At 41.5% G+C, this 22,970-nt stretch overlaps 1 protein-coding gene and 1 non-coding gene across 2 annotated transcripts in view; both read left to right on the top strand.

The window, feature by feature from the left end:
• The window catches only part of CEP55 (centrosomal protein 55), a 22,393-nt gene extending 1,269 nt beyond the window's left edge, over positions 1 to 21,124 (top strand). Inside the window, exons 2-8 of the mRNA XM_024739542.1 lie at positions 1,392 to 1,667; positions 3,830 to 3,898; positions 14,064 to 14,214; positions 15,610 to 15,923; positions 17,770 to 17,841; positions 18,513 to 18,638; positions 20,036 to 21,124. Of these exons, the coding sequence (XP_024595310.1) occupies positions 1,392 to 1,667; positions 3,830 to 3,898; positions 14,064 to 14,214; positions 15,610 to 15,923; positions 17,770 to 17,841; positions 18,513 to 18,638; positions 20,036 to 20,236 (1,209 nt within the window). The 3' untranslated portion in view covers positions 20,237 to 21,124. The remainder of the gene's footprint in view (positions 1 to 1,391; positions 1,668 to 3,829; positions 3,899 to 14,063; positions 14,215 to 15,609; positions 15,924 to 17,769; positions 17,842 to 18,512; positions 18,639 to 20,035) is intronic.
• On the top strand, positions 7,763 to 7,869 carry LOC112396064 (U6 spliceosomal RNA). Its single transcript, XR_003002493.1, has one exon. It is a non-coding gene; the product is annotated as a U6 spliceosomal RNA (small nuclear RNA).
• Positions 21,125 to 22,970: the final 1,846 nt, after the last annotated feature.

The raw sequence follows: 22,970 nt of genomic DNA, 5'->3' as shown, positions 1-22,970 counted from the left end.
GGTGGGTGCCCCCCTGCCGATGGAGGGGACACGGGTTCGTGCCCCGGTCTGGGAAGATCCCACATGTCGCAGAGCGGCTGGGCCCGTGAGCCATGGCCTCGGAGCCTGTGCATCCGGAGCCTGTGCTCCGCAACGGGAGAGGCCACAACAGTGAGAGGCCCGCGTACCGCCAAAAAAAAAAAAAAATTGAATTCAGTTTTTTGGTAACTGTATCATACTACTGTCTTGTCTTAAGCTTGTAGGCAACTGAAAATTCCCTCATCGTTTTCATACAACTGTCCCACTCAATTTCCCCATCTTTTTTTTTTTTTTTTTTTTTTTTTTTTGCCGTACGCGGGCCTCTCACTGTTGTGGCCTCTCCCGTTGCGGAGCACAGGCTCCGGACGCGCAGGCTCAGCGGCCATGGCTCACGGGCCCAGCCGCTTCGCGGCATGTGGCATCTTCCCGGACCAGGGCACGAACCCGTGTCCCCTCCATCAGCAGGCGGACTCTCAACCACTGCGCCACCAGGGAAGCCCAATTTCCCCATCTTTATTTGAACAACTGCTTCTCTCCCCCACCCTCAAATGCAAGTTTTTAGTTTTATGTTGTTTTTCCTTTGTTAGCATGTAAAGCCATTCTGCTAACTTTTTCTATCATCTCTCTATTGATGCGTTCTCCCTTATGCCAGCAGGAGTTTAGCAAACATGTCTTCTTTATCTTTCAAATCCTTGAAAATGTTGAACACTCCTTTGAAGATCACCTTCTAGATTTGACACCAAATCATTTATTAACAAAAAGCAAGTTTATGAATGCACTTTTATCCAGGTAGAACATTTTGTTATTTTTAAATTCTGTTGCTTCAAGTTCATCAGTGAGCATGTATCTCTTTGTGTGACTCACTTTTAGCCTTTAAGATTATTAGATCTGGCATGATGGGGGAATGACTAGCAGATACTCAGGTGAGAGCCAGCTTTTCTTCAGCTTTCTCTAACCACTGTTGACAGAGTTGATCTCTCCTTTCTGTGTCCATGTCCCATTCATTTTCTGTATATCTTAACCATAGCACTTACCATATTGCATTAATATATTGGCTTACCTCTCTGATTTCTCTGAGCGTAAGACCTTGGCTTCATCTTTTTTTTTTTAACTTTTTATGTTATATTGGAGTATAGCTGATTAACAATACTGTGATAGTTTCAGGTGCACAGCAAAGCAACTCAGCCATGCATATACATGTATCCATTCTCTCCCAGACTCCCCTCCCAGGCTTCATCTTCTTTTTTGCCCTGTATCTGGTATAATGCTGACTTGATATATAATAAACACTTCACAAACGCTTGTTGTAATATACTGTTTATTTTTGTGTTTGACCTGGCCTTTTTCTAAGATTCTTCTTGGTTTATATCTAGAAAATTCGAGTCCTTGAAGCTGAGAGAGAGAAGAATGCTTATCGCCTCACAGAGAAGGACAAAGAAATACAGCAACTCAGAGACGAGCTGAAAGCCAAACACAGCACTACTGCATTGCTTGAACAGCTGGAAGAGAAAACAAAGGAAGGTGAAAGGAGGGAACAGCTGTTGAAATCCTTGTCTGAAGAGACAGATGCATTAAAAAAACAGTTGTCTGCTACAACTGCAAGACTTGCTGAATTTGAAGGCAAAGCTGATACACTTCGTTTATCACAGGTACTAATATCTTTAAACCCAGATTTTTAAAATCTTTTCTGATACAGTTTGTAATTCTTATGGAGAATGAGTTTGTTAAAACATGCTTGGCAAATGGTGAAACAGTATAGTATACTAACAGGTTCCTTTTTTTTTTTTATAGCCTGGTACTTCTCCGTAAGCAAAAATAGGTAATATGGCTCCCTCCACTCCCCACACCATTGTGTTATGCAAGGGAGTATTCAGAATACTGAATCCGCTGTGTATCTACAACAGCCAGGAAGATTTTGTTGAGTTCTTTTTTCTATAGTTTGTATTGTGAAAACAATAGGCTTCATTTTTTGGTTGTTTTTCTTATTTGAGATACCCAGTTAAAATATCAAGTATGCTTTTTTCCTAACTGTACATGCTTTTTCTCTCTCTCTTTTGTTTTAGCATCACTAGTGTAGCAAAAAGAGCAAGGATTTGTGGGTAGGCAGGTCCGAGTTCAGATCTTTGTTCTTCCACTTGCTAGCTGTGTGACTCTGAACAAATTCCTTAACCTCTCTAGCCTTGGAGACAATGCTAGAATTCACCAGACCCCTCTCCTAAACCTCAATTTCCACATCAGTAAAATCAGGGTAAGAATACTGGAGATTAAATGTTACAATATATGTAAACAGCCTAGCAGAGTGCCTGGCATGTAGTAAGTGCTAAATAAATGGTTTCTTATTGATCAGACCTTTGATTCTTTTGGAAATTTGGACATTTGAATAATACTAATACTACAACTATTAATACCACCTACAGAAGAAAATCTACGGCTTTCAGATACAATATGTCAACGATGTTAAGGGTCTTTCTACTTTATCTCCCCTTTAGAGCACCTATAATTTATGTGTACTCTCATAGATGGGCAATTGAGTGTTTCTACAGATGAGCTTTTCTAGAGAATTTCCATAGAACTGAAACTCATGAAACATTATAGTCAGGTCCTACGTGGTTGACTAAACCTTTACTTAAAGCTCAAGAATTAGTTTCTTTTGAAGGTGGAAATGTAAATCTTGGTAGAAATGATAATTTTAAAAATGTATTCTTATAATAATTGTTGAATACCCACTACTCATTTCTGTATTAGTCAGCATGTCTAATTGCCTAACAACCGACCTCCAGATCTCAGAGTCTTATATGAAAAATGATTATTTTTCCCTCATGTCACAGCCTAGTGCAGGTTGGAGTAGAGGAGGCTTTGCTCCACATAGGCATTCAGAGATCCACGTTCCTTCCTTCTAGTGGCTCCCCCATCCCTCAGGGTGCAGTCCTCCACCAGATCCGTTATACACAGCTGTGGGCTAGACAGCATGTGGAGAATTGGGGGAGCGTGTGAGGTCTAGGCCTGGGAATGGCATATCTCACTTTTGCTCACGTTCCATTGGACAGAATTCAGTCTCATGACCTCACTAACCACAGGGAAGTCTGGGAAATGTAGTCCACAATGTGCCCAGGGAGAAAGGAAAGGGATTTGATGAACTATATCATAGTTTCTACCTAAAAGACTAAATTGAGAGGGAGAAAGGGCTATATACTAGGGTGGCTAGAGCATCTTTGGAGAAAAAAATATTTTGAGCTTCTTTGCCATCCTTCATATACATCTCTTTCCTTATAGCTGTTAAAAGACTGAAATACAGCTTTTTATGAGTTGTTGACTAGCCTGGGTACCTTACCACCTACTTCCCCTCTTTTTTTTTCCTTTATGAGAAAATGAAGAAAAAAGGGGACAGATTATGTTTTGAGTTCTATATGAATGAATACTAATTAATACTATTGCTAATACAAATATAATTCTAGAAAACAACTTTTGTCTTTTATTTGCCAATTTAATATTTTCCAGATTTCATTTAAATAGCCCAGCTGTTTTGTCTCCTTCTGGTGAAAATCAGTGGGCTGTTCATATGCACTGAGGGCTATACTGGGGTCCAGGTGACCTCAGAGGTCAAATTAGGTATGAAATCTCAGGGTTTCCAATCTGCTTAGAAAGCTTCCAGGACATCTAAATTCTGCTCTGCTACCTATCACCTGGCATATACCAGATCTGGATTTCGGGATGCCCCTGTGAAGTATACTGTATTATTATGAAACTAAATATAATGAGGAAACTTCTGTTGTTAAATTTATGATGTTAACTAATATTGATTTACTTGTAGACTGTGGCTACAAGTTGCTTCAATTCATCAATGAGTAATATTCATGAAATGGAAATACAGCTGAAAGATGTAAGTTCATTTTTCTTTTATTAAGTTATGACTAAAGAGGACTACTTCATTTATTATCAAATTTCATGGAAATTGACAGCAGTAATGCTGTGGTTTGAAAAAAATCTTTTGAGGAAATGGAGAAATGAATGGTTTGAGATCATCTCTCTAGGTTACTACTACCTTTAAGTCTCTTTCCAGGCATTCAAGAGGGCCAGTTCCTCTAAGTATGGACTCTTTAGGATAGAAAGCCCTAGAAATCACCCATTTTTACCAAATACCTCAACAGTATCCCTTCTTCACCTAAATCTAATTTGCTCAACTATTTTATTATTATAATGTAATTTAACTTGTAGGTTTTTTTTTTCTTTTTGTTTATCCATGCAAGATGTACTCTTTAGTTTGAAATTATTCCCTTGGAACCAGGGTTTGCTTTCATAGTTTGAAAAGGAAACACATTCTTTGTGTATTCAATGTTTCTTTTTCCTAGAATTTGATATGAGGTTATTTTAGATATATGGTAAAGCTGTATTACAAACTTATGTCTTAAATGGATTGGTGAGTTTCATTGGAAATTAAATAAATTGGGGACACAGGACTACTATTCACATTGTACTTTTTCAAGTTTTAAGATTAGATATGCAAAGTATGAAATTCTTGATTTAATTATTGGGTCAGTAGGTAGATATTGTGATTCCAGAAATATTACTATCCTGTCTATCCTGATCTAGGTATGCTCTTAAGATTCCTGTTTTATCTTATCTAGCAGGTGTACCTTGAGGTCTATTTAATCTTCAAAAGAAGAATTTAAATCTGTTGAGTGTCTGTATAACTGGGTACCACATACCCTTATCAAAGTAATTTACCTAGAGGTAACAGAAATACAGAAGAAACATAATTCTTAAAATACTATCAAAATAAGTTTTTTGTATGTCATATACTATCCCCAGCATCTACAAAATTGGAAAGAATGACTAAAGGGAATCTTGCAAAGTTTCTTGAATTTCACTAGTGTCTCGTTTAGCAAAGTACCTGAAAATAGATGCTGTTTTCTTAAACTCGGGTAATTTTTAGGCTTCTCAGTGCTAACTGCTTCAAAGAGCAACTAAAGTTATTTTTGTGTAATGACGATTGGTCTGGGGTAGAACCTGAGATTCTCCATTTCCAGTAAGCTTCAGGTGCTGCTGCTACTGTTAGTGGTCTGAAGACCACCCTTTAAGAACCATTAAATTACATTTGGGGAGCAGGAGGTGGTTTAGCTCTGGTTACCCCTTTGGAGTCTCAGCAGATCTCTTAGAGCAGGAGGAGAATTATAGTTGGAGGGTTTAGGAGCAGGGAGAGAGAAATCTCACTCTTTAGAGTCTGCAGTGTCACAGTATTGGTTTTGGGGAGCTCAGCAATGCTAATCCTACACCCTCTGCAAAGCTCCCACAAAACTTCCTTTAGAAGTTTGCTCACCTATTTTAAGAATCAGTATTTGTTATGCTAAAATAATCTTAAGGCCGAGCTGTATCATTCCTCAGCTACCATTTAGGTCTGGCTGATATTTTGAAATAATTACACGGAGTTAATGCTGTAAACATTCTTCAGTGTCAGTAACTTTGACACCGAATAGCTAAAAATCCGTTTTTTTTTGGCGGTACGCGGGCCTCTCACTGTTGTGGCCTCTCCGGTTGTGGACCACAGACTCCAGACACGCAGGCTCAGCGGCCATGGCTCACGGGCCCAGCCGCTCTGTGGCATGTGGGATCTTCCTGGACCGGGGCACGAACCCTTGTCCCCTGCATCGGCAGGCGGACTCTCAACTACTGCGCCACCAGGGAAGCCCTAAAAGTCAGTTTTAATAGGCATTTCTTGCTCTTGATTTTAAAAATCTGATTTTTAGGGAATTCCCTGGTGGTCCAGTGGTTAGGACTGTCAGCTTCCACTGCAGGGGACACAGGTTCAATCCCTGGTTGGAGAGCTAAGATCCCAAAAGCTGTGCAGTGAGGCCAAAAAAAAAAAAAGGAAAATCTGATTTTTTTAAAATGAAAGCTTCTTTATTTTTGGTTGCATTGAGTCTTCGTTTCTGTTCGAGGGCTTTCTCTAGTTGCGGCGAGTGGAGGCCACTCTTCATCGCGGTGCGCGGGCCTTTCACTGTCGTGGCCTCTCTTGTTGTGGAACACAGGCTCCAGACGCGCAGGATCAGCGGCCATGGCTCACAGGCCCAGCCGCGCCGCGGCATGTGGGATCTTCCCATACCGGGGCACGAACCCGTGTCCCCTGCATCGGCAGGCAGACTCTCAACCACTGCGTCACCAGGGAAGCCCGGAAAATCTGATTTTTAAACATAGAATTATGGAAGATAAATAATAATTATTTAAAATTTTTTATTTGGAAAAAATTCAAATTTACAGAAAAGTTAGAAGAATGGAAAATGGTACATAGAACCCCACATACTCTTTACCAAAATTGAACTATTTTTGGGACTCCCCTGGTGGCGAAGTGGTTAAGAATCCGCCTGCTAATGCAGGGGACACGGGTTCAATCCCTGGTCCGGGAAGATTCCCACATGCCGTGGAGCAGCTAAGCCCGTGCACCACAGCTACTGAGCCTGCTCTCTGGAGCCCGTGAGCCACAACTGCTGAGCCCATGTGCGGCAATTACTGAAGCCCACGCGCCTAGAGCCCGTGCTCGGCAACAAGAGAAGGCACTGAAATGAGAGGCCCGCGCACTGCAGTGAAGAGTAGCCCCCGCTCGCCGCAATTGGAGAAAGCCCGTGTGCAGCAACATAGACCCAACGCAGGCAAAAATAAATATATAAAATAAATTTTTAAAAAATTGAACTATTGTTAACATTTTACCCCATTTGATATTTTCTCTTTCAATCCCCACCCCCATCCACACACACACAGATATAATTTTTTTTTTTTTTTAATTTGGCTGCATTGGGTCCTCGTTGCTATGCGTGGGCTTTTCTCTAGTTGCGGAGAGTGGGGGCTACTCTTTGATGTGGTGCACGGTTTCTCACTGCGGTGGCTTCTCCTGCTGTGGAGCACGGGCTCTAGGCACATGGGCTTCAGTAGTTGTGGCACACGGGCTCAGTAGTTGTGGTTCGAGGGCTCTAGAGCACAGGCTCAGTAGTTGTGGCACATGGGCTTAGTTGCTCCATGGCATGTGGAATCTTCCCAGACCAGGGCTCAAACCCGTGTCCCCTGCATTGGCAGGTGGATTCTTAACTGCTGCACCACGAGGGAAGTCCAGTATTTTTTTCTGAACCATAAAATAGTTGCATATATCTACAGCCCTTTAAGCCTATATACTTTAATGTATTTTCCTAAAAATGAGGATACTCTTTTTTTTTTTTTGAGGATACTCTCTTACATGACTCCAGTACGGATAGCAACTTTAATAAATTTAACATGGACACAATACTTGTATGTAATCTACCATCCATATTCCGGTTTTGTCAATTGATGCACATTTTTTCTTCCTCCAATACAGGCTCACATTTCAATCTATATTAGAGTTTTTGCCCAAAGAATATTTAATGGATCCCTGCCAAAGCAGGAGGAAGAGCTTTAGTAGCATTCCATACAGCTTCACTTTTGCCCACTCCTGTTCTGTATTTTTACTGATAACTTGGATGGAAATGGTAAATGCATGTCTAACAAATGTGTAGATGACACAAAGCTGGAAGAGATAACTAATGCGAGGAGGACTCTAAGGATACAAAACTCATAATGTCAGCATTCACTGATAGCTATCAAATCCATTTATTATTGATTCTATAAAGAAATGAAAGAGTAGATGCAAAGAGTCAGTGAGGTCAGAAGTAAGGAAGTGTTTACTACTTTATTGAAGTAACATCGCCATCACGTGGCCCTTTAGAATATTGTCTCTCTCGTGCTCGCTTTGGCAGCACGTATACTGAAATTGGAACGATACAGAGAAGATTAGCACGGCCCTTGTGCAAAGATGACATGCAAATTCGTGAAGCAGTCCATATTTTAAAAAAAAAAGAATATTGTCTCTCATATCTTAAACCAATATAGTTTTGTTTCTCCTACTTAAGTAATGTATAGACAGATTCATTTAAAAGAAGAAAATTTTCATGACCATCCAACATTGACTTAAATTATTTATATTAAAATATTGCTTAAATACGGACATATTTTAAATTCGGTATAAAGTTAGGTATCTTTAGCATCTAACAATGATTTATAAGTATTAGGATATATGCATGCTTTTTGAGTGGTACAATGCTACATCTCTTATAAATTAAATTTGAGTGTATAAAACAGAGTGGCTCTACAGTATCTCTGCTTGATAAATGAACTCTTCAGCTATATGAGGAAAACTAATGTTACAACTGCCTGACGGGTGCAGAGAGAAGAGTGGCTGTGGGGAGGGCCCTGGACTAAGTCATTGATTCCAGAGGCTGCCTCTGTCTTCCTAATCCATTTCCTAATTTTATAGAGAACAGACACTGAAAATCCTTTAAGCCCCATACCTGGAAGCTTTGCTCATGAGTTTGTAGGATACTTGTGGAAGCAGCCTAGCAAAGGTTGGAGGAACTCTCTAGACTTAGAGTTTCCCTATATAGAGATCTTTTTGGACATAGAGCTCAACTGCCTGTATCTTTTTTTTTTTTTCATTTTAACATCTTTATTGGAGTATAATTGCTTTACAATGGTATGTTAGTTTCAGCTTCACAACAAAATGAATCAGTTATATATATACATATGTTCCCATATCTCTTCCCGCTTGCGTCTCCCTCCCTCCCACCCTCCCTATCCCACCCCTCAAGGTGGTCACAAAGCACTGAGCTGATCTCCCTGTGCTATGCGGCTGCTTCCCACTAGCTATCTACCTTACGTTTGGTAGTGTATATATGTCCGTACCTCTCTCTTGCTTTGTCACAGTTTACCCTTCCCCCTCCCCATATAAAAGTCTCTTGCCTCTTCGGCAGGTCCAGACTTTTCCCCTGCCTGTATATTTTAAAAAGTATTATTATTTATTTATTTACTTATGTATGGGCTTAGTTGCTCTGCGGCATGTGGGATCTTCCTGGTCCAGGGCTTGAACCCGTGTCCCTGCATTGGCAGGTGGATTTTTTTTTTTTAATATGTGATTACTTGTTGGGGTGTAATCTTTTTTTTTTTTAAATTTTATTTATGTTTTGGCTGTGTTGGGTCTTCGTTGCTGCACGCGGGCTCTCTCTAGTTGTGGCGAGTGGGGACTACTCTTCGTTGCGGTGTGTGGGCTTCTCATTGTGGTGCCTTCTCTTTGTTCCAGAGCACGGACTCTAGGTGCACAGGCCTCAGTAGTTGTGGCTCGCGGACTTTAGAGTGCAGGCTCAGTAGTTGTGACACATAGTTGCTCTGCGGCATGTGGGATCTTCCCAGACCAGGGATCGAACCTGCATCCCCTGCATTGGCAGGCAGATTCTTAACCACTGCACCACCATGGAAGTCCCTGCCTGTGTCTTTGTTTTTTTTTTTTTCCTGCGGTACGCGGGCCTCTCACTGTTGTGGCCTCTCCCGTTGCGGAGCACAGACTCCGGATGCGCAGGCTCAGCGGCCATGGCTCACGGGCCCAGGCGCTCCGCGGCATGTGGGATCTTCCCAGACCAGGGCACGAACCCTTGTCCCCTGCATCGGCAGGCGGACTCTCAACCACTGGGCCACCAGGGAAGCCCCCTGCCTGTATCTTTAAAGGATGAAAATTCCTACCTGAAAGAAGATGCCCTGATATGCAACCAAAAACTTCCAGTATGTTCTTACCACTTATCCCATCTCACCCTTATAGAGTGAGATTGCGGGGCAGGGCGCAGGAGCCCCTCCTTTTACAGTGTACCTATAACAAATGCAGGATGATTCATAAAGAATTGAACACTTCTGAAAATGTATTCCAGTATGTATATGTTACTTCAGTAGAGTTACACCATGCAACTTTTTAAAGAACTTTGTGTTTTTGCCATCTCTTTCTGGCAGCCCTGAAGGTTAAGAAGTTACACATCCTGGCTGCCACACTTTTATCACTGATAATAGTAAATTCTAACAGGTCTGAGATGAATTATGTCACAAAGGATACATATTATACACTTGTAAGATTATAGAAATAGTTGTGATAGTTCCATTACGCATTACTTAATGAGTAATCGATTTTTGAAAATGTTTTATTCTTTTTGAATCACTCTAAATGTATTGTTCTACTGTGTGTAAGGAACTGCTAGATTCTTTCCTGCCCTCTCCTCTTCCCTGAACACTCACAAACTCTGGTTTGGGGCTACAAGGCTTGCTGGTTCTTGCAGCCATTGTTTCCCCACCCCATGTTGTCAACATCATTCACAAACATTTATCAGGCAGCCACTGGCTACGGAAACAGTGAACACAAACAAGGAACTGTGAAAGAAAATATCTAAACAAGCCTGTGCTCAGCTGTCCAGAGGGCTCAAGATGTAGTTACGATAAGAAGTATCATCAAGAAGCAATCAAGGGCTTCCCTGGTGGCGCAGTGGTTGAGAGTCCGCCTGCCGATGCAGGGGACGCGGGTTCGTGCCCCGGTGTGGGAGGATCCCATGTGCCGCGGAGCGGCTGGGCCCGTGGGCCATGGCCGCTGGGCTTGCGCATCTGGACCCTGTGCTCCGGCAACAGGAGAGGCCGCAACAGTGAGAGGCCCATGTACTGCAAAGAAAAAAACAAACAAACAAACAAACAGCAATCAAGGTCATGAGTATAAGATGCCAAATAGATTGAGTGGACATGAAAATCGCTATTGGCTTAGGAAGGAGAGGAAGCTTAATGAGGACAGTTATGGTGAGAAGCCTTGGAAGACAAGCTGGATTCATCAGAACTTGATGAAAATGTAGTATTTAAGTGGGCAGGTAACATAAGAAGGGGTTCTAGGACACTCTGTACAGAGGGAAGAGGCACAGAGGGTGTGCACAGTTGTGTAGACAACAAGGCAACAGTGGAGGAGAGGAAAGGCCAGGCTGCGACCTGAAGAGATGGGGGCAGCGGATGGTGGACAATTTTAATGTCAGCCTAAGGGAACATAGCTACGCTTCAGCAAGTGGTGTCCTGAAACTTTAAAATATTCTGTTATTTAATATAATTAGAACAACCTAGCACTTTGGGAGACTGAGGAAGAGATTGAACTGAACTTACTAGCAGTAACTATTTTAACTCAGAATACTGAGTTATCGTTGTATTAACTGACTTAAAGCTTTTGGTCATGGCCCCCATCTTCTCTAATTCTTCTCAATGGGAAAATCACCTTCCAACTGAGGATTTCTAAATCTCCAAATGATCAGGGTTTACCAAGACCCAGCAGTGAATCATTGCTCAAGTAGGTATTACTGTGGGGATAGACAGGTGATAGCATGGGCAGCAGGGACAGAGGGCTCAGTACCGATGAGCCATTGTGAAAGGGTGTTAGCATCACTGTGTGCACCTCCTCCTGGGGCCCTTCATCCATAACATTTTATGCATGTGACATCAGGTTTAGCTGTGCATGCTCTCTTTACACAAATAGTAATTGAGACATTTCCCCAGCCTCCCGGTAACATGGAACGAAAGGGAGGCGGTCCCATCCTCTGGGACTGAAGACCTAGATTGGAAAGGAGAGAGGAGTTATAATCTCATTGTATGTTGGTGCTACAGTATAAGAATTTCAAGACTTTTTTTCCTCTAGTACCCACAGGTGAATTGTCTTCTTTGCTAGCTTTCAACCTGAGTCTACGCCCTGCTTTCAATAACAACAATGAAAGCTGTTACTGGCAAAACAGGAGGTATGGATGAGGGGAGGAGGTATGTACAGTTGCTGGGGATGCCCCAGCAGGCTCCTTTGGCTTTACCTTTGACTGAATTTGCAAGGATCCAGTGGTTAAGAGAAGTGAGAGTTAGAATCAGAAGATATATGAACTTGTCCTAGTTAATAATCAAAATATCAATAGATTTTTTTTTTTTTTGCGGTACGTGGGCCTCTCACTGTTGTGGCCTCTCCCGTTGCGGAGCACGGGCTCCGGACACACAGGCTCAGCGGCCATGGCTCACGGACCCAGCCACTCCGCAGCATGTGAGATCTTCCCAGACTGGGACACGAACCCGTGTCCCCTGCATCGGCAGGCGGACTCTCAATCACTGCGCCACCAGGGAAGCCCTCAATAGAATTTTTCATTAAGAAATTTTATAAATCTATACACCTCTGTCCATATCTTCTACCTTGTTGTATCCACTAAAGTTAATGTAGCTTCTTTTTTTTAAATATGAAACTTCATTCAATTTTTTAAAATGTATTTTATATTATTTTATTTATTTATATATATTTTTTTGCGGTACGCAGGCCTCTCACTGTTGTGGCCTCTCCCGTTGCGGAGCACAGGCTCCGGACATGCAGGCTCAGCAGCCATGGCTCACGGGCCCAGCCACTCCACAGCATGTGGGATCTTCCCGGACCGGGGCACGAACCCGCGTCCCCTGCATCGGCAGGCGGACTCTCAACCACTGCGCCAACAGGGAAGCCCTATGTATTTTATTTATTTATTTAGGCTGCGTTGGGTCTTCGTTGCTGTGCGTGGGCTTTCTTTAGTTGCGGCGAGTGGGGGGCTACTCTCCGTTGTGGTGCGAGGGCTTCTCATTGCCGTGGCTTCTCTTGTTGCGGAGCACAGGCTCTAGGCGTGCGGGCTTCAGTAGTTGTGGCACACGGGCTTAGTTGCTCCACAGCATGTGGGATCTTCCCGGACCAGGGCTCAAACCCGTGTCCCCTGCATTGGCAGGCGGATTCTTAACCACTGCGCCACCAGGGAAGCCCTTAATGTAGCTTCTTATGTGAATATTTTGCTAATGTCTTGCCACAGATCAGGTGGTATGATCCACAGAAAATGTAGATGTGATTTTATAAAATTTTCCACCTTGTGCTAGGTGGCTGGTAAGGCATCATCTAGTTTCTTGCAGGAAAGATGTAACTGAAATGAAAAACTAATATTAGCAGTAACAGTAAAGTGAATCACTTTCCCTCTTACCAGCTTACTTAAACAGACACTGCTTATTTTATTAATATTATCCCATCATTCAAATAATTTCTTGACTACACATTGTATGCAAAAGCTGTAAATCTCTTGGAAAAGCATGGTCTGCCACTTCAAGGAGCTTACTATTTGAGAGAAACAGCAAACACAGAAAAAAGCTGAAGATGGTTGGTAAAATAATTTTTTAAAATATGTAGACATATGTATATATAACAACTGAGTTCATAAGCCCCTATACAAACCAGATGAATGGTCCCAATTTGGGATTTTTGAGTTCTAAAAGATGTAAAAGATGAAAATTGGTGATAAGGAGAGAGGGTGGTATTTAAGTTTGAGATGGAGTTAGCAGTGCAAACAGTTTATTGGGGAGCGACATCTGTGAAAGGAAAAGGAAGGCAGCAGGACTGGACAGGGACACCGTCAGGCCAGGATGCAAACCTGACAGAGCCTCTGTCCACCCTGTGGAGAGCTCCCAGGCAGAGCCCTATGGTGGGTGGAAACAGCTCATTTTCTTTTTTTTAAAATTTATTTATTTAATTTATTTATTTTTGGCTGTGTTGGGTCTTTGTTGCTGCACGCGGGCTTTCTCTAGTTGTGGTGAGGGGGACCTACTCTTTGTTGCAGTGCCCGGGCTTCTCATTGCGGTGGCTTCTCTTGTTGCAGAACATGAACTCTAGGCACGTGGGCTCAGTAATTGTGGCTCACGGGCTTAGTTGCTCTGCAGCATGTGGGATCTTCCCGGACCAGGGCTCGAACCCATGTCCCCTGCATTGGCAGGCAGATTCTTAACCACTGCGCCAAAGGGAAGCCCCAAGAAACAGCTCTTTCTTAAAAGAGTATCTGAGCAGTGCATCTCCACCTCTACCACAAAGACATTCTGTTTACAGAGAATGACATGGACACAGACACAAAGCAAATTGTGTATAGGAAATAGCAGACAAATGAACTTAACCCCATGTAGATGTGACTTTGCCATGTTATTAGGTATTCTGAAGGTGTGTGGCCTTAGAATGTGTCTCTGTGTCAGGAGGTTTACAGTGGTTGCCTAGAATCATACTATGATGTGAGCTGTAGAGTTTTTGTGTGCTGGAAAAGACTGCATCCCTTGGGCTCCCTTGTCCATTTTAAGAGTTTGAGTTTTTATTATTGATTTGCTTTCATTTTCACTTTGAGGCTCTGGAGAAAAATCAGCAATGGCTTGTGTATGATGAGCAGCGAGAGGTCTACGTAAAAGGACTTTTAGCGAAGATCTTTGAGTTGGAACAGAAATTGGAAACAGCTGTTCATGCATTCCCACAGGAGACAAAAAAGACTGAATCAGAAGGTACTGGTATAAAAATGTTCTTTAGGGTTGGCCTGCCTGACATTTTTCAAAAGGAGAGATTCATCAAATTTAGATTCTTATAGACATGTGTTATAAAGTAAAGTAAGAGCAGGTCTGCTAGCCCTGAAGTAAGAAATACCATTTTAGCCAGTCTGTTTCATTTCCCATTGTTTTCTGATACCAAAGGGCATAAGTCACAGGGTAAAGGGATCTTGCAGCCCTGAAGGCACATTAAGTTTTCTCCACCTTACATATCCTTCCCCTCCTTCAAAGTCCTTCTCCCAACTTTATTTCCCCCAGTGCTGACCTTATCTTTTTACTCAGCTTCCCTTTAGCAGTTATTCATATCAATCCCAGGAGAAAGATTACATTTTTATACATTATTCTTCAATCATTTGAATCTCACCCTAGAATTGAGGTGAAGTTTCTTCTGATTGATGCTGTCTTTTTTGCCAAGTGGTCTGCAGCTTCTCTGACACTGATCTATCTCCATTGCGTTTCACAAGAAGCCTAAGAGGTGGGGCAGGAAGGATCATTATTCTCATTTTACAAATAGATTCAGCAGTTCCAGTTGATGAGCCAGGAAAAGAAAAACCCCTGTGCAAAGCACTCATTTAGAATGACTGACAGCCTTAGTGGGACTGGAGCCTTGAATTATAGAAAGAGAAAGCTAATGAAAGGCCAGCAAGGCTCATAATCTTAGAGCTTCACATGTGAATATTTAAAATGAAACTAATGCTAAAAAAGTATAAAAGGAATGTCTCTAGAGATAATTTAAAGCTTTTTATTCCTAAGGGGACAAAGTTACTACTGTAATGCCTTTATAAGTTTACTACACATAAAAGGATTTTAATTATGGGTGAAGTCTAGTCTTTTTCTCGGGTAATATAGTTTTCCTTTTCTCTCTCCCTCTCTCTCTCTCTGTTTTATCAAAGCAATATAAACACTTGTTAAAATAACTTAATAATAGTACAGAAGACCCTGTTCTACCTTTCCCATCCCATCCTAATGCCTATTTCTTCCTCCCATCAGGGCAGCTGCTTTTAAACATTTCTGATTTTGGTTTTGGTAATTACCTCCATATCTATAAATAATGACTTAATGGCCCTATATGTTGATTGGTTTTCTTTAGACATTAGTGACTTTCCCTCCCTCAGAATAATTATATTACTGTTTCTATTCTTCTATTTATTCATTTTGTGACTTCAAGTAGTATACCTGAACTTCTGTTTCTTGTTCTGTCAAATATCAGCCATGTTCCCTCTCTCTTGACTCTTCGTTTTTGAAGGTGAGGAAATAAATGTGATCTTGTTTACAGAAACATATTTACATTTATTTCTTCAGGAAAATTCTCTCTTTTATAAAGTGAGTTGTGCCCTGATGTGTTTGTTATAGGTTGTCTTCAAGAAGAAAAGCAAAAATATTACAACCATCTCTTGGCAAATGCAAAAAACGATCTTGAGGTGGAACGACAAACAATAACTCAGTTGAATTTTGAACTTAGTGAATTTAGAAGAAAATATGAAGAAACCCAAAAAGAAGTGCAAGATTTAAATCAGCTGTTGTGTTCACAAAGAAAGGCAGATGTACAACATCTGGAATACGATAGGCATAAAACAGAGAAAATACAAAGGCTCAAGGAAGAGAATGATCTTGCCAGGGAAAAACTTGAAGAAGAGAAGAAGAGATCTGAAGAGCTCTTATCTCAGGTGAGTCTAACTAGCAAGGTTTTCCACAGTTTATAATTCAGAATTCTCATGGTACTTACTAAGTGTCAGGGACTATTTTAACTACTTGGGAACCAGCAAGGAGCAACACAAGTTCCTGCCCCCTCCTAGGAGTTCATACTTAGAAGGGAGACAGACCATAAACAAGTACCTAAATAAACAAGTAAACTAAAGAAAATAAAACAGGGTAATATGACCAAGAGAAATCGGGGGCCAGCGGAAGCGTCGCTGAGGAGATAGTATTTGGACAAAGCTGATGGTGAGAAGGAACCGGCGAGGTGGGTGACTGTGGGAATTCCCTCCTAGCGGGAGGAAATCACAGACACAAAAGCTGAGTGAGGAGGAGTTAGGTATGTGTGAGAAGCTGAAAGAGGGGAAGTTAAGGGGGGATCAAGGCTGATTGCTAGGCTGGCACTGAGATTGTGATGACACTGGCTCAAGTTAATTACTAGATGCCTTCCATGTTCTCACTATGCTCACAGCCGGATCCAGGATGTCCGTCTCAGTAATGTTGGCATTACTGAGGATTATTAGAATTGAATACTACTTCAACAGAAACTCATTAATTTAAATTTTGCCTGGCAGCATGAAATAATGGAAAAAACATAATTTGAGGTCCATACCAGGTCTCTAATTGTGTGGCCTGAGGAAAATCAGCTAACTTCTCTGACTTGCAGGTTATTTGTGTCAAATTAATAATAGTAAATATAACAACCTCTTCTCGCCTCAGAGGACTTTTATGAAGGTCAACTGAGAGAATGTAAAAGTGCTTTGTAAATTAAAGGGCTAGGTAAATGTTAGTTATTGCTACTATTAGAATAGTAATTTGGGGGACTTCCATGGTGGCATAGTGGTTAAGAATCCGTCTGCTAATGCAGGGGACACGGGTTCAAGCCCTGGTCTGGGAAGATCCCACATGCCGTGGAACAGCTGAGCTTGTGAGCCACAACTACTGAAGCCCGTGTGCCTAGAGCCCGTGCTCTGCAATAAGAGAAGCCACTGCAATGAGAAGCCTGCACACCGCAATGAAGAGCAGCCCCCGCTCACCGCAATTAGAAAAAGCCCACATGAAGCAATGAAGACCCAACGCAGTCAAAAATTAAATAAATTTAAGAAAAAAAAAAGAATAGTAATTTTTAAAATCCTCCAAAAGTTGAGAGAGAGGGAAAAAAATAGTCTGTAACGTTTGCCTTCTTAGTCTTTACCACCCTTACTTCTGCCTGCAGGTGCAAGCAGTGATATTTATGAAAGATTATGCAGAAGTGACTAAGAAGTTTGCTCCTACTCTGGCTGAGGTGGCCAGGCTCTTCCAGCTTTGTTATCCTACTCAGAAATATTAGTGGATGTCAGGACCTAAAGGAAAGTGGGTGTGTCCACTGCGGTTTAGTGCTTTTTTTGTTTTTTTTTTGCGGTACGCGGGCCTCTCACTGTTGTGGCCTCTCCCGTTGCGGAGCACAGGCTCTGGACGCGCAGGCTCCGCGGCCATGGCTCACGGGCCCAGCCGCTCCATGGCTTGTGGGATCCTCCCAGACCAGGGCAGGATCCCGCGTCCCCTGCATCAGCAGGCGGACCCCCAACCACTGTGCCAACGGGGAAGCCCCGGTTTAGTGCTTTTTATCAACGTTCAGCCTGTGCCTCAGGGAACTCTTGGCCTGGGCAGTACTGCTCAGCTGCTTATATAGATAGGTTGCCCAACCACAGCTGGAAGGACTCGCCCAGAAGAGCAGGTGTTGCCCTGGTTAGAAATGTGAGCCTGTCATGCATCCCAGGTCAAGGTCAAACCATAAAATGTCAATGTGACAGTGTTGGTTCTATTTACATCCTACAGGTCCAGTTTCTTTACACGACTCTGTTGAAGCAGCAAGAGGAACAGAAAAGGGTAGCTCTGTTGGAACAACAGGTATTCATTGGGGTTGCTTCTAAATTCAATTTAACCCTTTAGAAAATGGAATTTTTCCTCATGTTTACACTATTCTGTGAAGAAACAGTTGAAAGTTGTAGAAAATGTTTTTTAAAAACTTTAACAAAATATTTAAAGTGACTATCTGTGCCAGCCATATGTTCCCGTTACTATCTTTAGGCTAAACCAGATTCTCTAAGGTGACATGGCAATTTTCTTGACAGGTAGATGTTTGTCTTAGCAAATTTTATTCTTCCCTAAATGGCTGCTAGTCTGACCGGATGTCCCTAATAGGGCTGCTTGATAACTTCAAGTGGAACTCAAAGAGACACCAGTTATTCTCAGAATAGACACCAGAGATTTTTAGTATATTCCAAACCAGGGAACAGCCATCTCTTTCCCTTCCCCACAAAAAGCAGGATGGGGAGGACAGATTCTAACCAGCAACTTCTTAAGCTGCTCCTCACTCACTTATACCTCAAGCTTTGGTTTTGCTCCTTGGACATAGCTTTTTCATTTATCAACATCTCACTGTGCTCAGAGGAATTCTTGCTCTAATGGTACAATACATGTTTGCTTCTTGTGCTAATAAAAAAAATGCAAGCATCCAGTCAAGAAAACTAGACAGTATATACTAGCTGTCATTGTCTTGTCTTGGGCATTTTTTCTAGATGCAGGCATGTACTGTAGACTTTGAAAATGAAAAACTTGACCGTCAAAATATGCAGCATCAATTGCATGTAATTCTTAAGGAGCTCCGAAAAGCAAGAAATCAAATAACACAGTTGGAATCCTTGGTGAGATCGGAATGGTTAAACTAAAACTTATTTTCATCTTTCTCTTTCTGCCATCTTTCTATTTACATGTAAAGCCATTTCCTGAAGTAGGAGGATACAGCTTAAAGAATGGCTGTTTCTCAAATCAATCAAATCAAATCCCCTGCCTCTTTTGAAGCGACTGCCCTTTGAGCATCAGTTCAGAGGACTAGACAGAGGGACATTATGGGCCTCTTGGTAATGATAACATTACTGGTGCCTGGGATCATTCCCCACCCACCCTGGGCTCTGTGATTCTAAAGGCACTAAACAGTGCCTGGCCTGGGGTATACAGGGGGCAAGGCAGGGCAGTTGTAGATCCTGAATTGAAATTATTCTTTTCTATTTAAAAAGAAAGAAAGAAAAAAATGCTGGTTTTAGGGCTAATGGACTATTACTGTTAATACTCTCTTTTAGGCATATTGAGTTGAGTACTTTCTGGGGGTTACCCTGAACACATAATCTTTTTAAACATTAACCTTTTAAATAACATGCTTCTATGAGGAAATGGTTTTTGATTTACCTATTTTCATCCTATTAATAAGTTTTGGACCAAATCTGTTAGGGTCTGTGTGTGTTATGTCCCATTAGCACACATTTCATATATCATCCTAGTACTGCAGAATATTTGCAGATGGTGAAATGTTACAAACAGAATTCCTCAGTTTTCAAAAGAGAAAATAGCAGTTGTTAAAATCATTTGTTATTTCTTTATGAATAAAAGACAGAAAATAACTTTTTGGCTCTATTTATGTCATTGATCATTTATAATATTTGAAATTGAAATGTATAATTCATTTCTGTTGATGACTGTTTTTCAAAGTATAGGAAGCCAAAGGTATACAGAAGAATCCATAATTTTCCTGTATTTTTCTTTGTGTTCCTACCATCCATCATCTTCATATTATGTTGTAAAGTACTCATTTTTAAGCTTTACTGACTATTCTAAATTCCTCAGGGAAAAAAATCATGAAATAGGGAAGCCACAAAGGAACTATACAACATCTTAGTCATTTCTGTGTATAACCTGTTTGACCTGCTAAAATTCTTTGCTGCTCTTAATTCCATGCAGTTCTTTATTATTGAAGTTACCCCTCTTTTACAAACCTAGCAAACTCTGTCAGCACTTTCTACCCGCCCACCTTTTTGGCTCTAAGCATTTTAATAAAACCTATCTATGTAAACACCCAACCCTAGAACTTCCTGGGTAATTTGGGTGATTTATAACCGCCTTGTATGTTACCACCATAATACCAGTGACCAGAGAGATTCAGAAGAAAATCTGTCTACAGGGCTGAAGCAACTGGAGTACCTATGGAGCAGTTACTGGATGGTAGGCCATCTATACAAACCGTGTTCGTTTGACATTTATTTTTCAGAAGCAGCTTCAAGAGTTTGCCTTCACAGAGCCATTAGTCACTTTGCAAGGAGAGACTGAAAACAGAGGAAAAGTTGCCTCACCAAAAAGTCCTACTGCTGCACTAAATGAAAGCCTGGTGGAATGTCCCAAGTGCAATATCCAGTATCCAGCCACCGAACATCGAGATCTACTTGTCCATGTTGAATACTGTTCTAAGTAACAATATAATTATTCTTTGTTTTTGTGTCAAAAGATTCAGTACTGTATTTTACATTAGCTTATGGACATTTTGAATTACTTATTTCACCTCAGATCAGAAAGTGCCTATATACTTTTCAGACTCTGGTATAGGAGTGAATCATTATATTATTATTATTTTTTGCCAGCTTTGCATTTCCTTGGCAGTGATACCTCCCTGCAATGGTTCATCTTGAGGCTTTAGTGACAGAATGGGCGGAATATTGAATGCTGAGATGACTAACATTTTGCACTGTTAAAGTACTTGCTGGAGAAAAGATCGTTCAGATTATTGCTTGTGCGTCAAATTTGTTACACCAACAAGCAACTATTTTTGTGGATTTTTAAAAATCAGAAGTAATTAACCAGGGATCTTATTGTGTTAGTATTTTTTAATCCAAACACTTATTAAGCCTACAGTTCTGATTTTGATGTCCATTGTGAAAAGATGGTGATACTTTTTTCATTTTTTTTTTCCTTTCTATGTTAGAGCGGTTATTAGAAAAGTTGGGGATTTTCCTGATTTTTATTGCTGCTTCCTGTTGAAACTGTAAACCTACCTGTGTTCTAAGCACAAAGCAGATTCTGTTTAAGGAATACTCCTTAGTAGCCACACACAATGTTTTCTGTAATGTTAACTGGCTATAACTTTAACTTGAATTTCATTAGCACATGTTGGTTAGCTAAAATTGTTAAAAGGAATTTTGATAAAACCACCTAGCCCTCTCTTTTGATTTGCAGGTGTTTTATTTATTTATTTTTGGCACTCTTAAAAGCTGGGCGATGTAATGAGCAGATATTTGCTTATCTGAATATATATTTTTATACATGCGTGTGTAAACCAAGAAATTTTTTATTTCTTCAGGTTTTCTAAAATGCTTAACACTGGGCTACTGTTAGTAATGTAGAGGAGAAAAGAATAAAATTATATAGTAAGTTTTGCTCTGAGGAGTGTATATGTATATAGACAGGTATTGTGAGATTTCTGCCCTGAGAGGGGTGCCAGCGAGTTACAGTTAAACATACAGTGTAAGATGATAAATAAGGTGGTTAAGGACACCTTGGAACCAAAAACTGCATGAAGCTCGGAAAGTTTAAGCAAAATGCCCATAATCATAAAAAAAAGACATTCTTGGATTTCAGACTCCAGGTCGACTCCAAAGCCCGTCTTCTCTCCACCAGAAAACCCTTATGAATTCTCCAAACTCAGTATCCTTAACTGGAGTAATGGGATGTTCCTTGAGTTACAGAAATGGCAGAACACACCTGGTCTCTTTCATCCCTCTGGTCTGGGAAGTTCTGCCTTGTCAAACCCCTCCACCTGTTCCATGGATCCGTGCTGTGCCAATTCGGCAAACATCTTTACGTTCATTCTCCAAACGTTTATTAAATGGCAACTACACGCAAAGCTCTGGGCTAGGTGTTAGTGACACAGTGATAGTAAAATGCAGCTCCATCTTCACAGTCTGGTAGAAGAGACCAACAGCTAAACATATAAGTATAATATGTTGTAGGAAGTGCTATAATCAAGGTATATGTTGAGTAGAGGAATTCATTTATTTAAACCCTGCTTTATTCTAATAAAGATTGGAGGTCTGACTCTTCAAAGATATGTCTTATACTAAGATAAAATTTAAAAGAAGTAGGAAAAAGCAATGTAAAACAAGACTAAGAAGTGAAATGGAGCCACTCACAAGGGTAGCCCCAATGCAGGCCATGGAGCACTTCTGAGAGGTGAGCCCTGTGTTTGAGCACAGAGAAGCAATCCTGTACCCCATTCACAGCTGATCTTCAAGAGAAACACCACTGTAGTGATCCTGGTACTGAGATTGTAAAGAGATGCCTCCAGTGTGCCTTTGCAGAGAAGAAAACATGTAACTAGAGGTCCATGGCCTCAACACCCTCGCCTTAAATAGCAGTGAATTCTACTCTGCTGATTTCTTAATGATAGGGGTGAAAGACGTTGTGTCCAGAGGCAATTCCATAACCAGCAGCGGCAGGCAGTACTATCCTCTCCCAGTGTGTAGCTCTCTGCTGCTCTGGCTTATCCCAGAGTAAATTTTAGTCAGAGGAGCAAACTCAAAATCCCCTTTGATGGGCCAGATGGGAACTCCGATGAGCCAGCCCGCCAGCCGGACCGTGGAGGCTGGAAAATGCCTGTCTTCACCCAAAGGGGGCGCAGCTGCCCAGCTCCAGCCAACGTCGTATGTGAATGCAAGCCCAGTGTGGCTGATCTTTCAGATTTTCCAAGAAAAATCTCGTATTTCTTTTTTTAAATAAATTTATTTATTTATTTTTTATTTGTTTATTCTTGGCTGCATTGGGTCTTCGTTGCTGCGCATGGGCTTTCTCTAGTTGCTGTGAGCTGGGTCTCTGTTGCGGTGCGCAGGCTTCTCATTGCGGTGGTGTGGGCTTCAGTAGTTGCGGCGCGCGGCCTCAGTAGTTGTGGCTTTTGGGCCCTAGAGCGCAGGCTCAGTAGCTGTGGCGTACGGGTTTAATTGCTCTGTGGCATGTGGGAACTTCACGGAACAGGGCTTCTCAGTAGTTGTGGCTTGTGGGCTCTAGAGCGCAGGCTCAGTAGCTGTGGCGTACGGGTTTAATTGCTCTGTGGCATGTGGGAACTTCACGGAACAGGGCTCAAACCCCTGTCCCCTGCATTGGCAGGCGGATTCTTAACCACTGTGCCACCAGGGAAGTCCCGAAATCTCGTATTTTTA

Source organism: Neophocaena asiaeorientalis, unplaced genomic scaffold (genome assembly GCF_003031525.2).
Source record: "Neophocaena asiaeorientalis asiaeorientalis breed wild unplaced genomic scaffold, Neophocaena_asiaeorientalis_V1.1 scaffold597, whole genome shotgun sequence".
Classification (NCBI taxonomy): Eukaryota; Metazoa; Chordata; class Mammalia; order Artiodactyla; family Phocoenidae; genus Neophocaena; species Neophocaena asiaeorientalis.
Note: the sequence above shows the minus strand (reverse complement) of the source record. Positions and strands in the feature narration are given on the sequence as shown.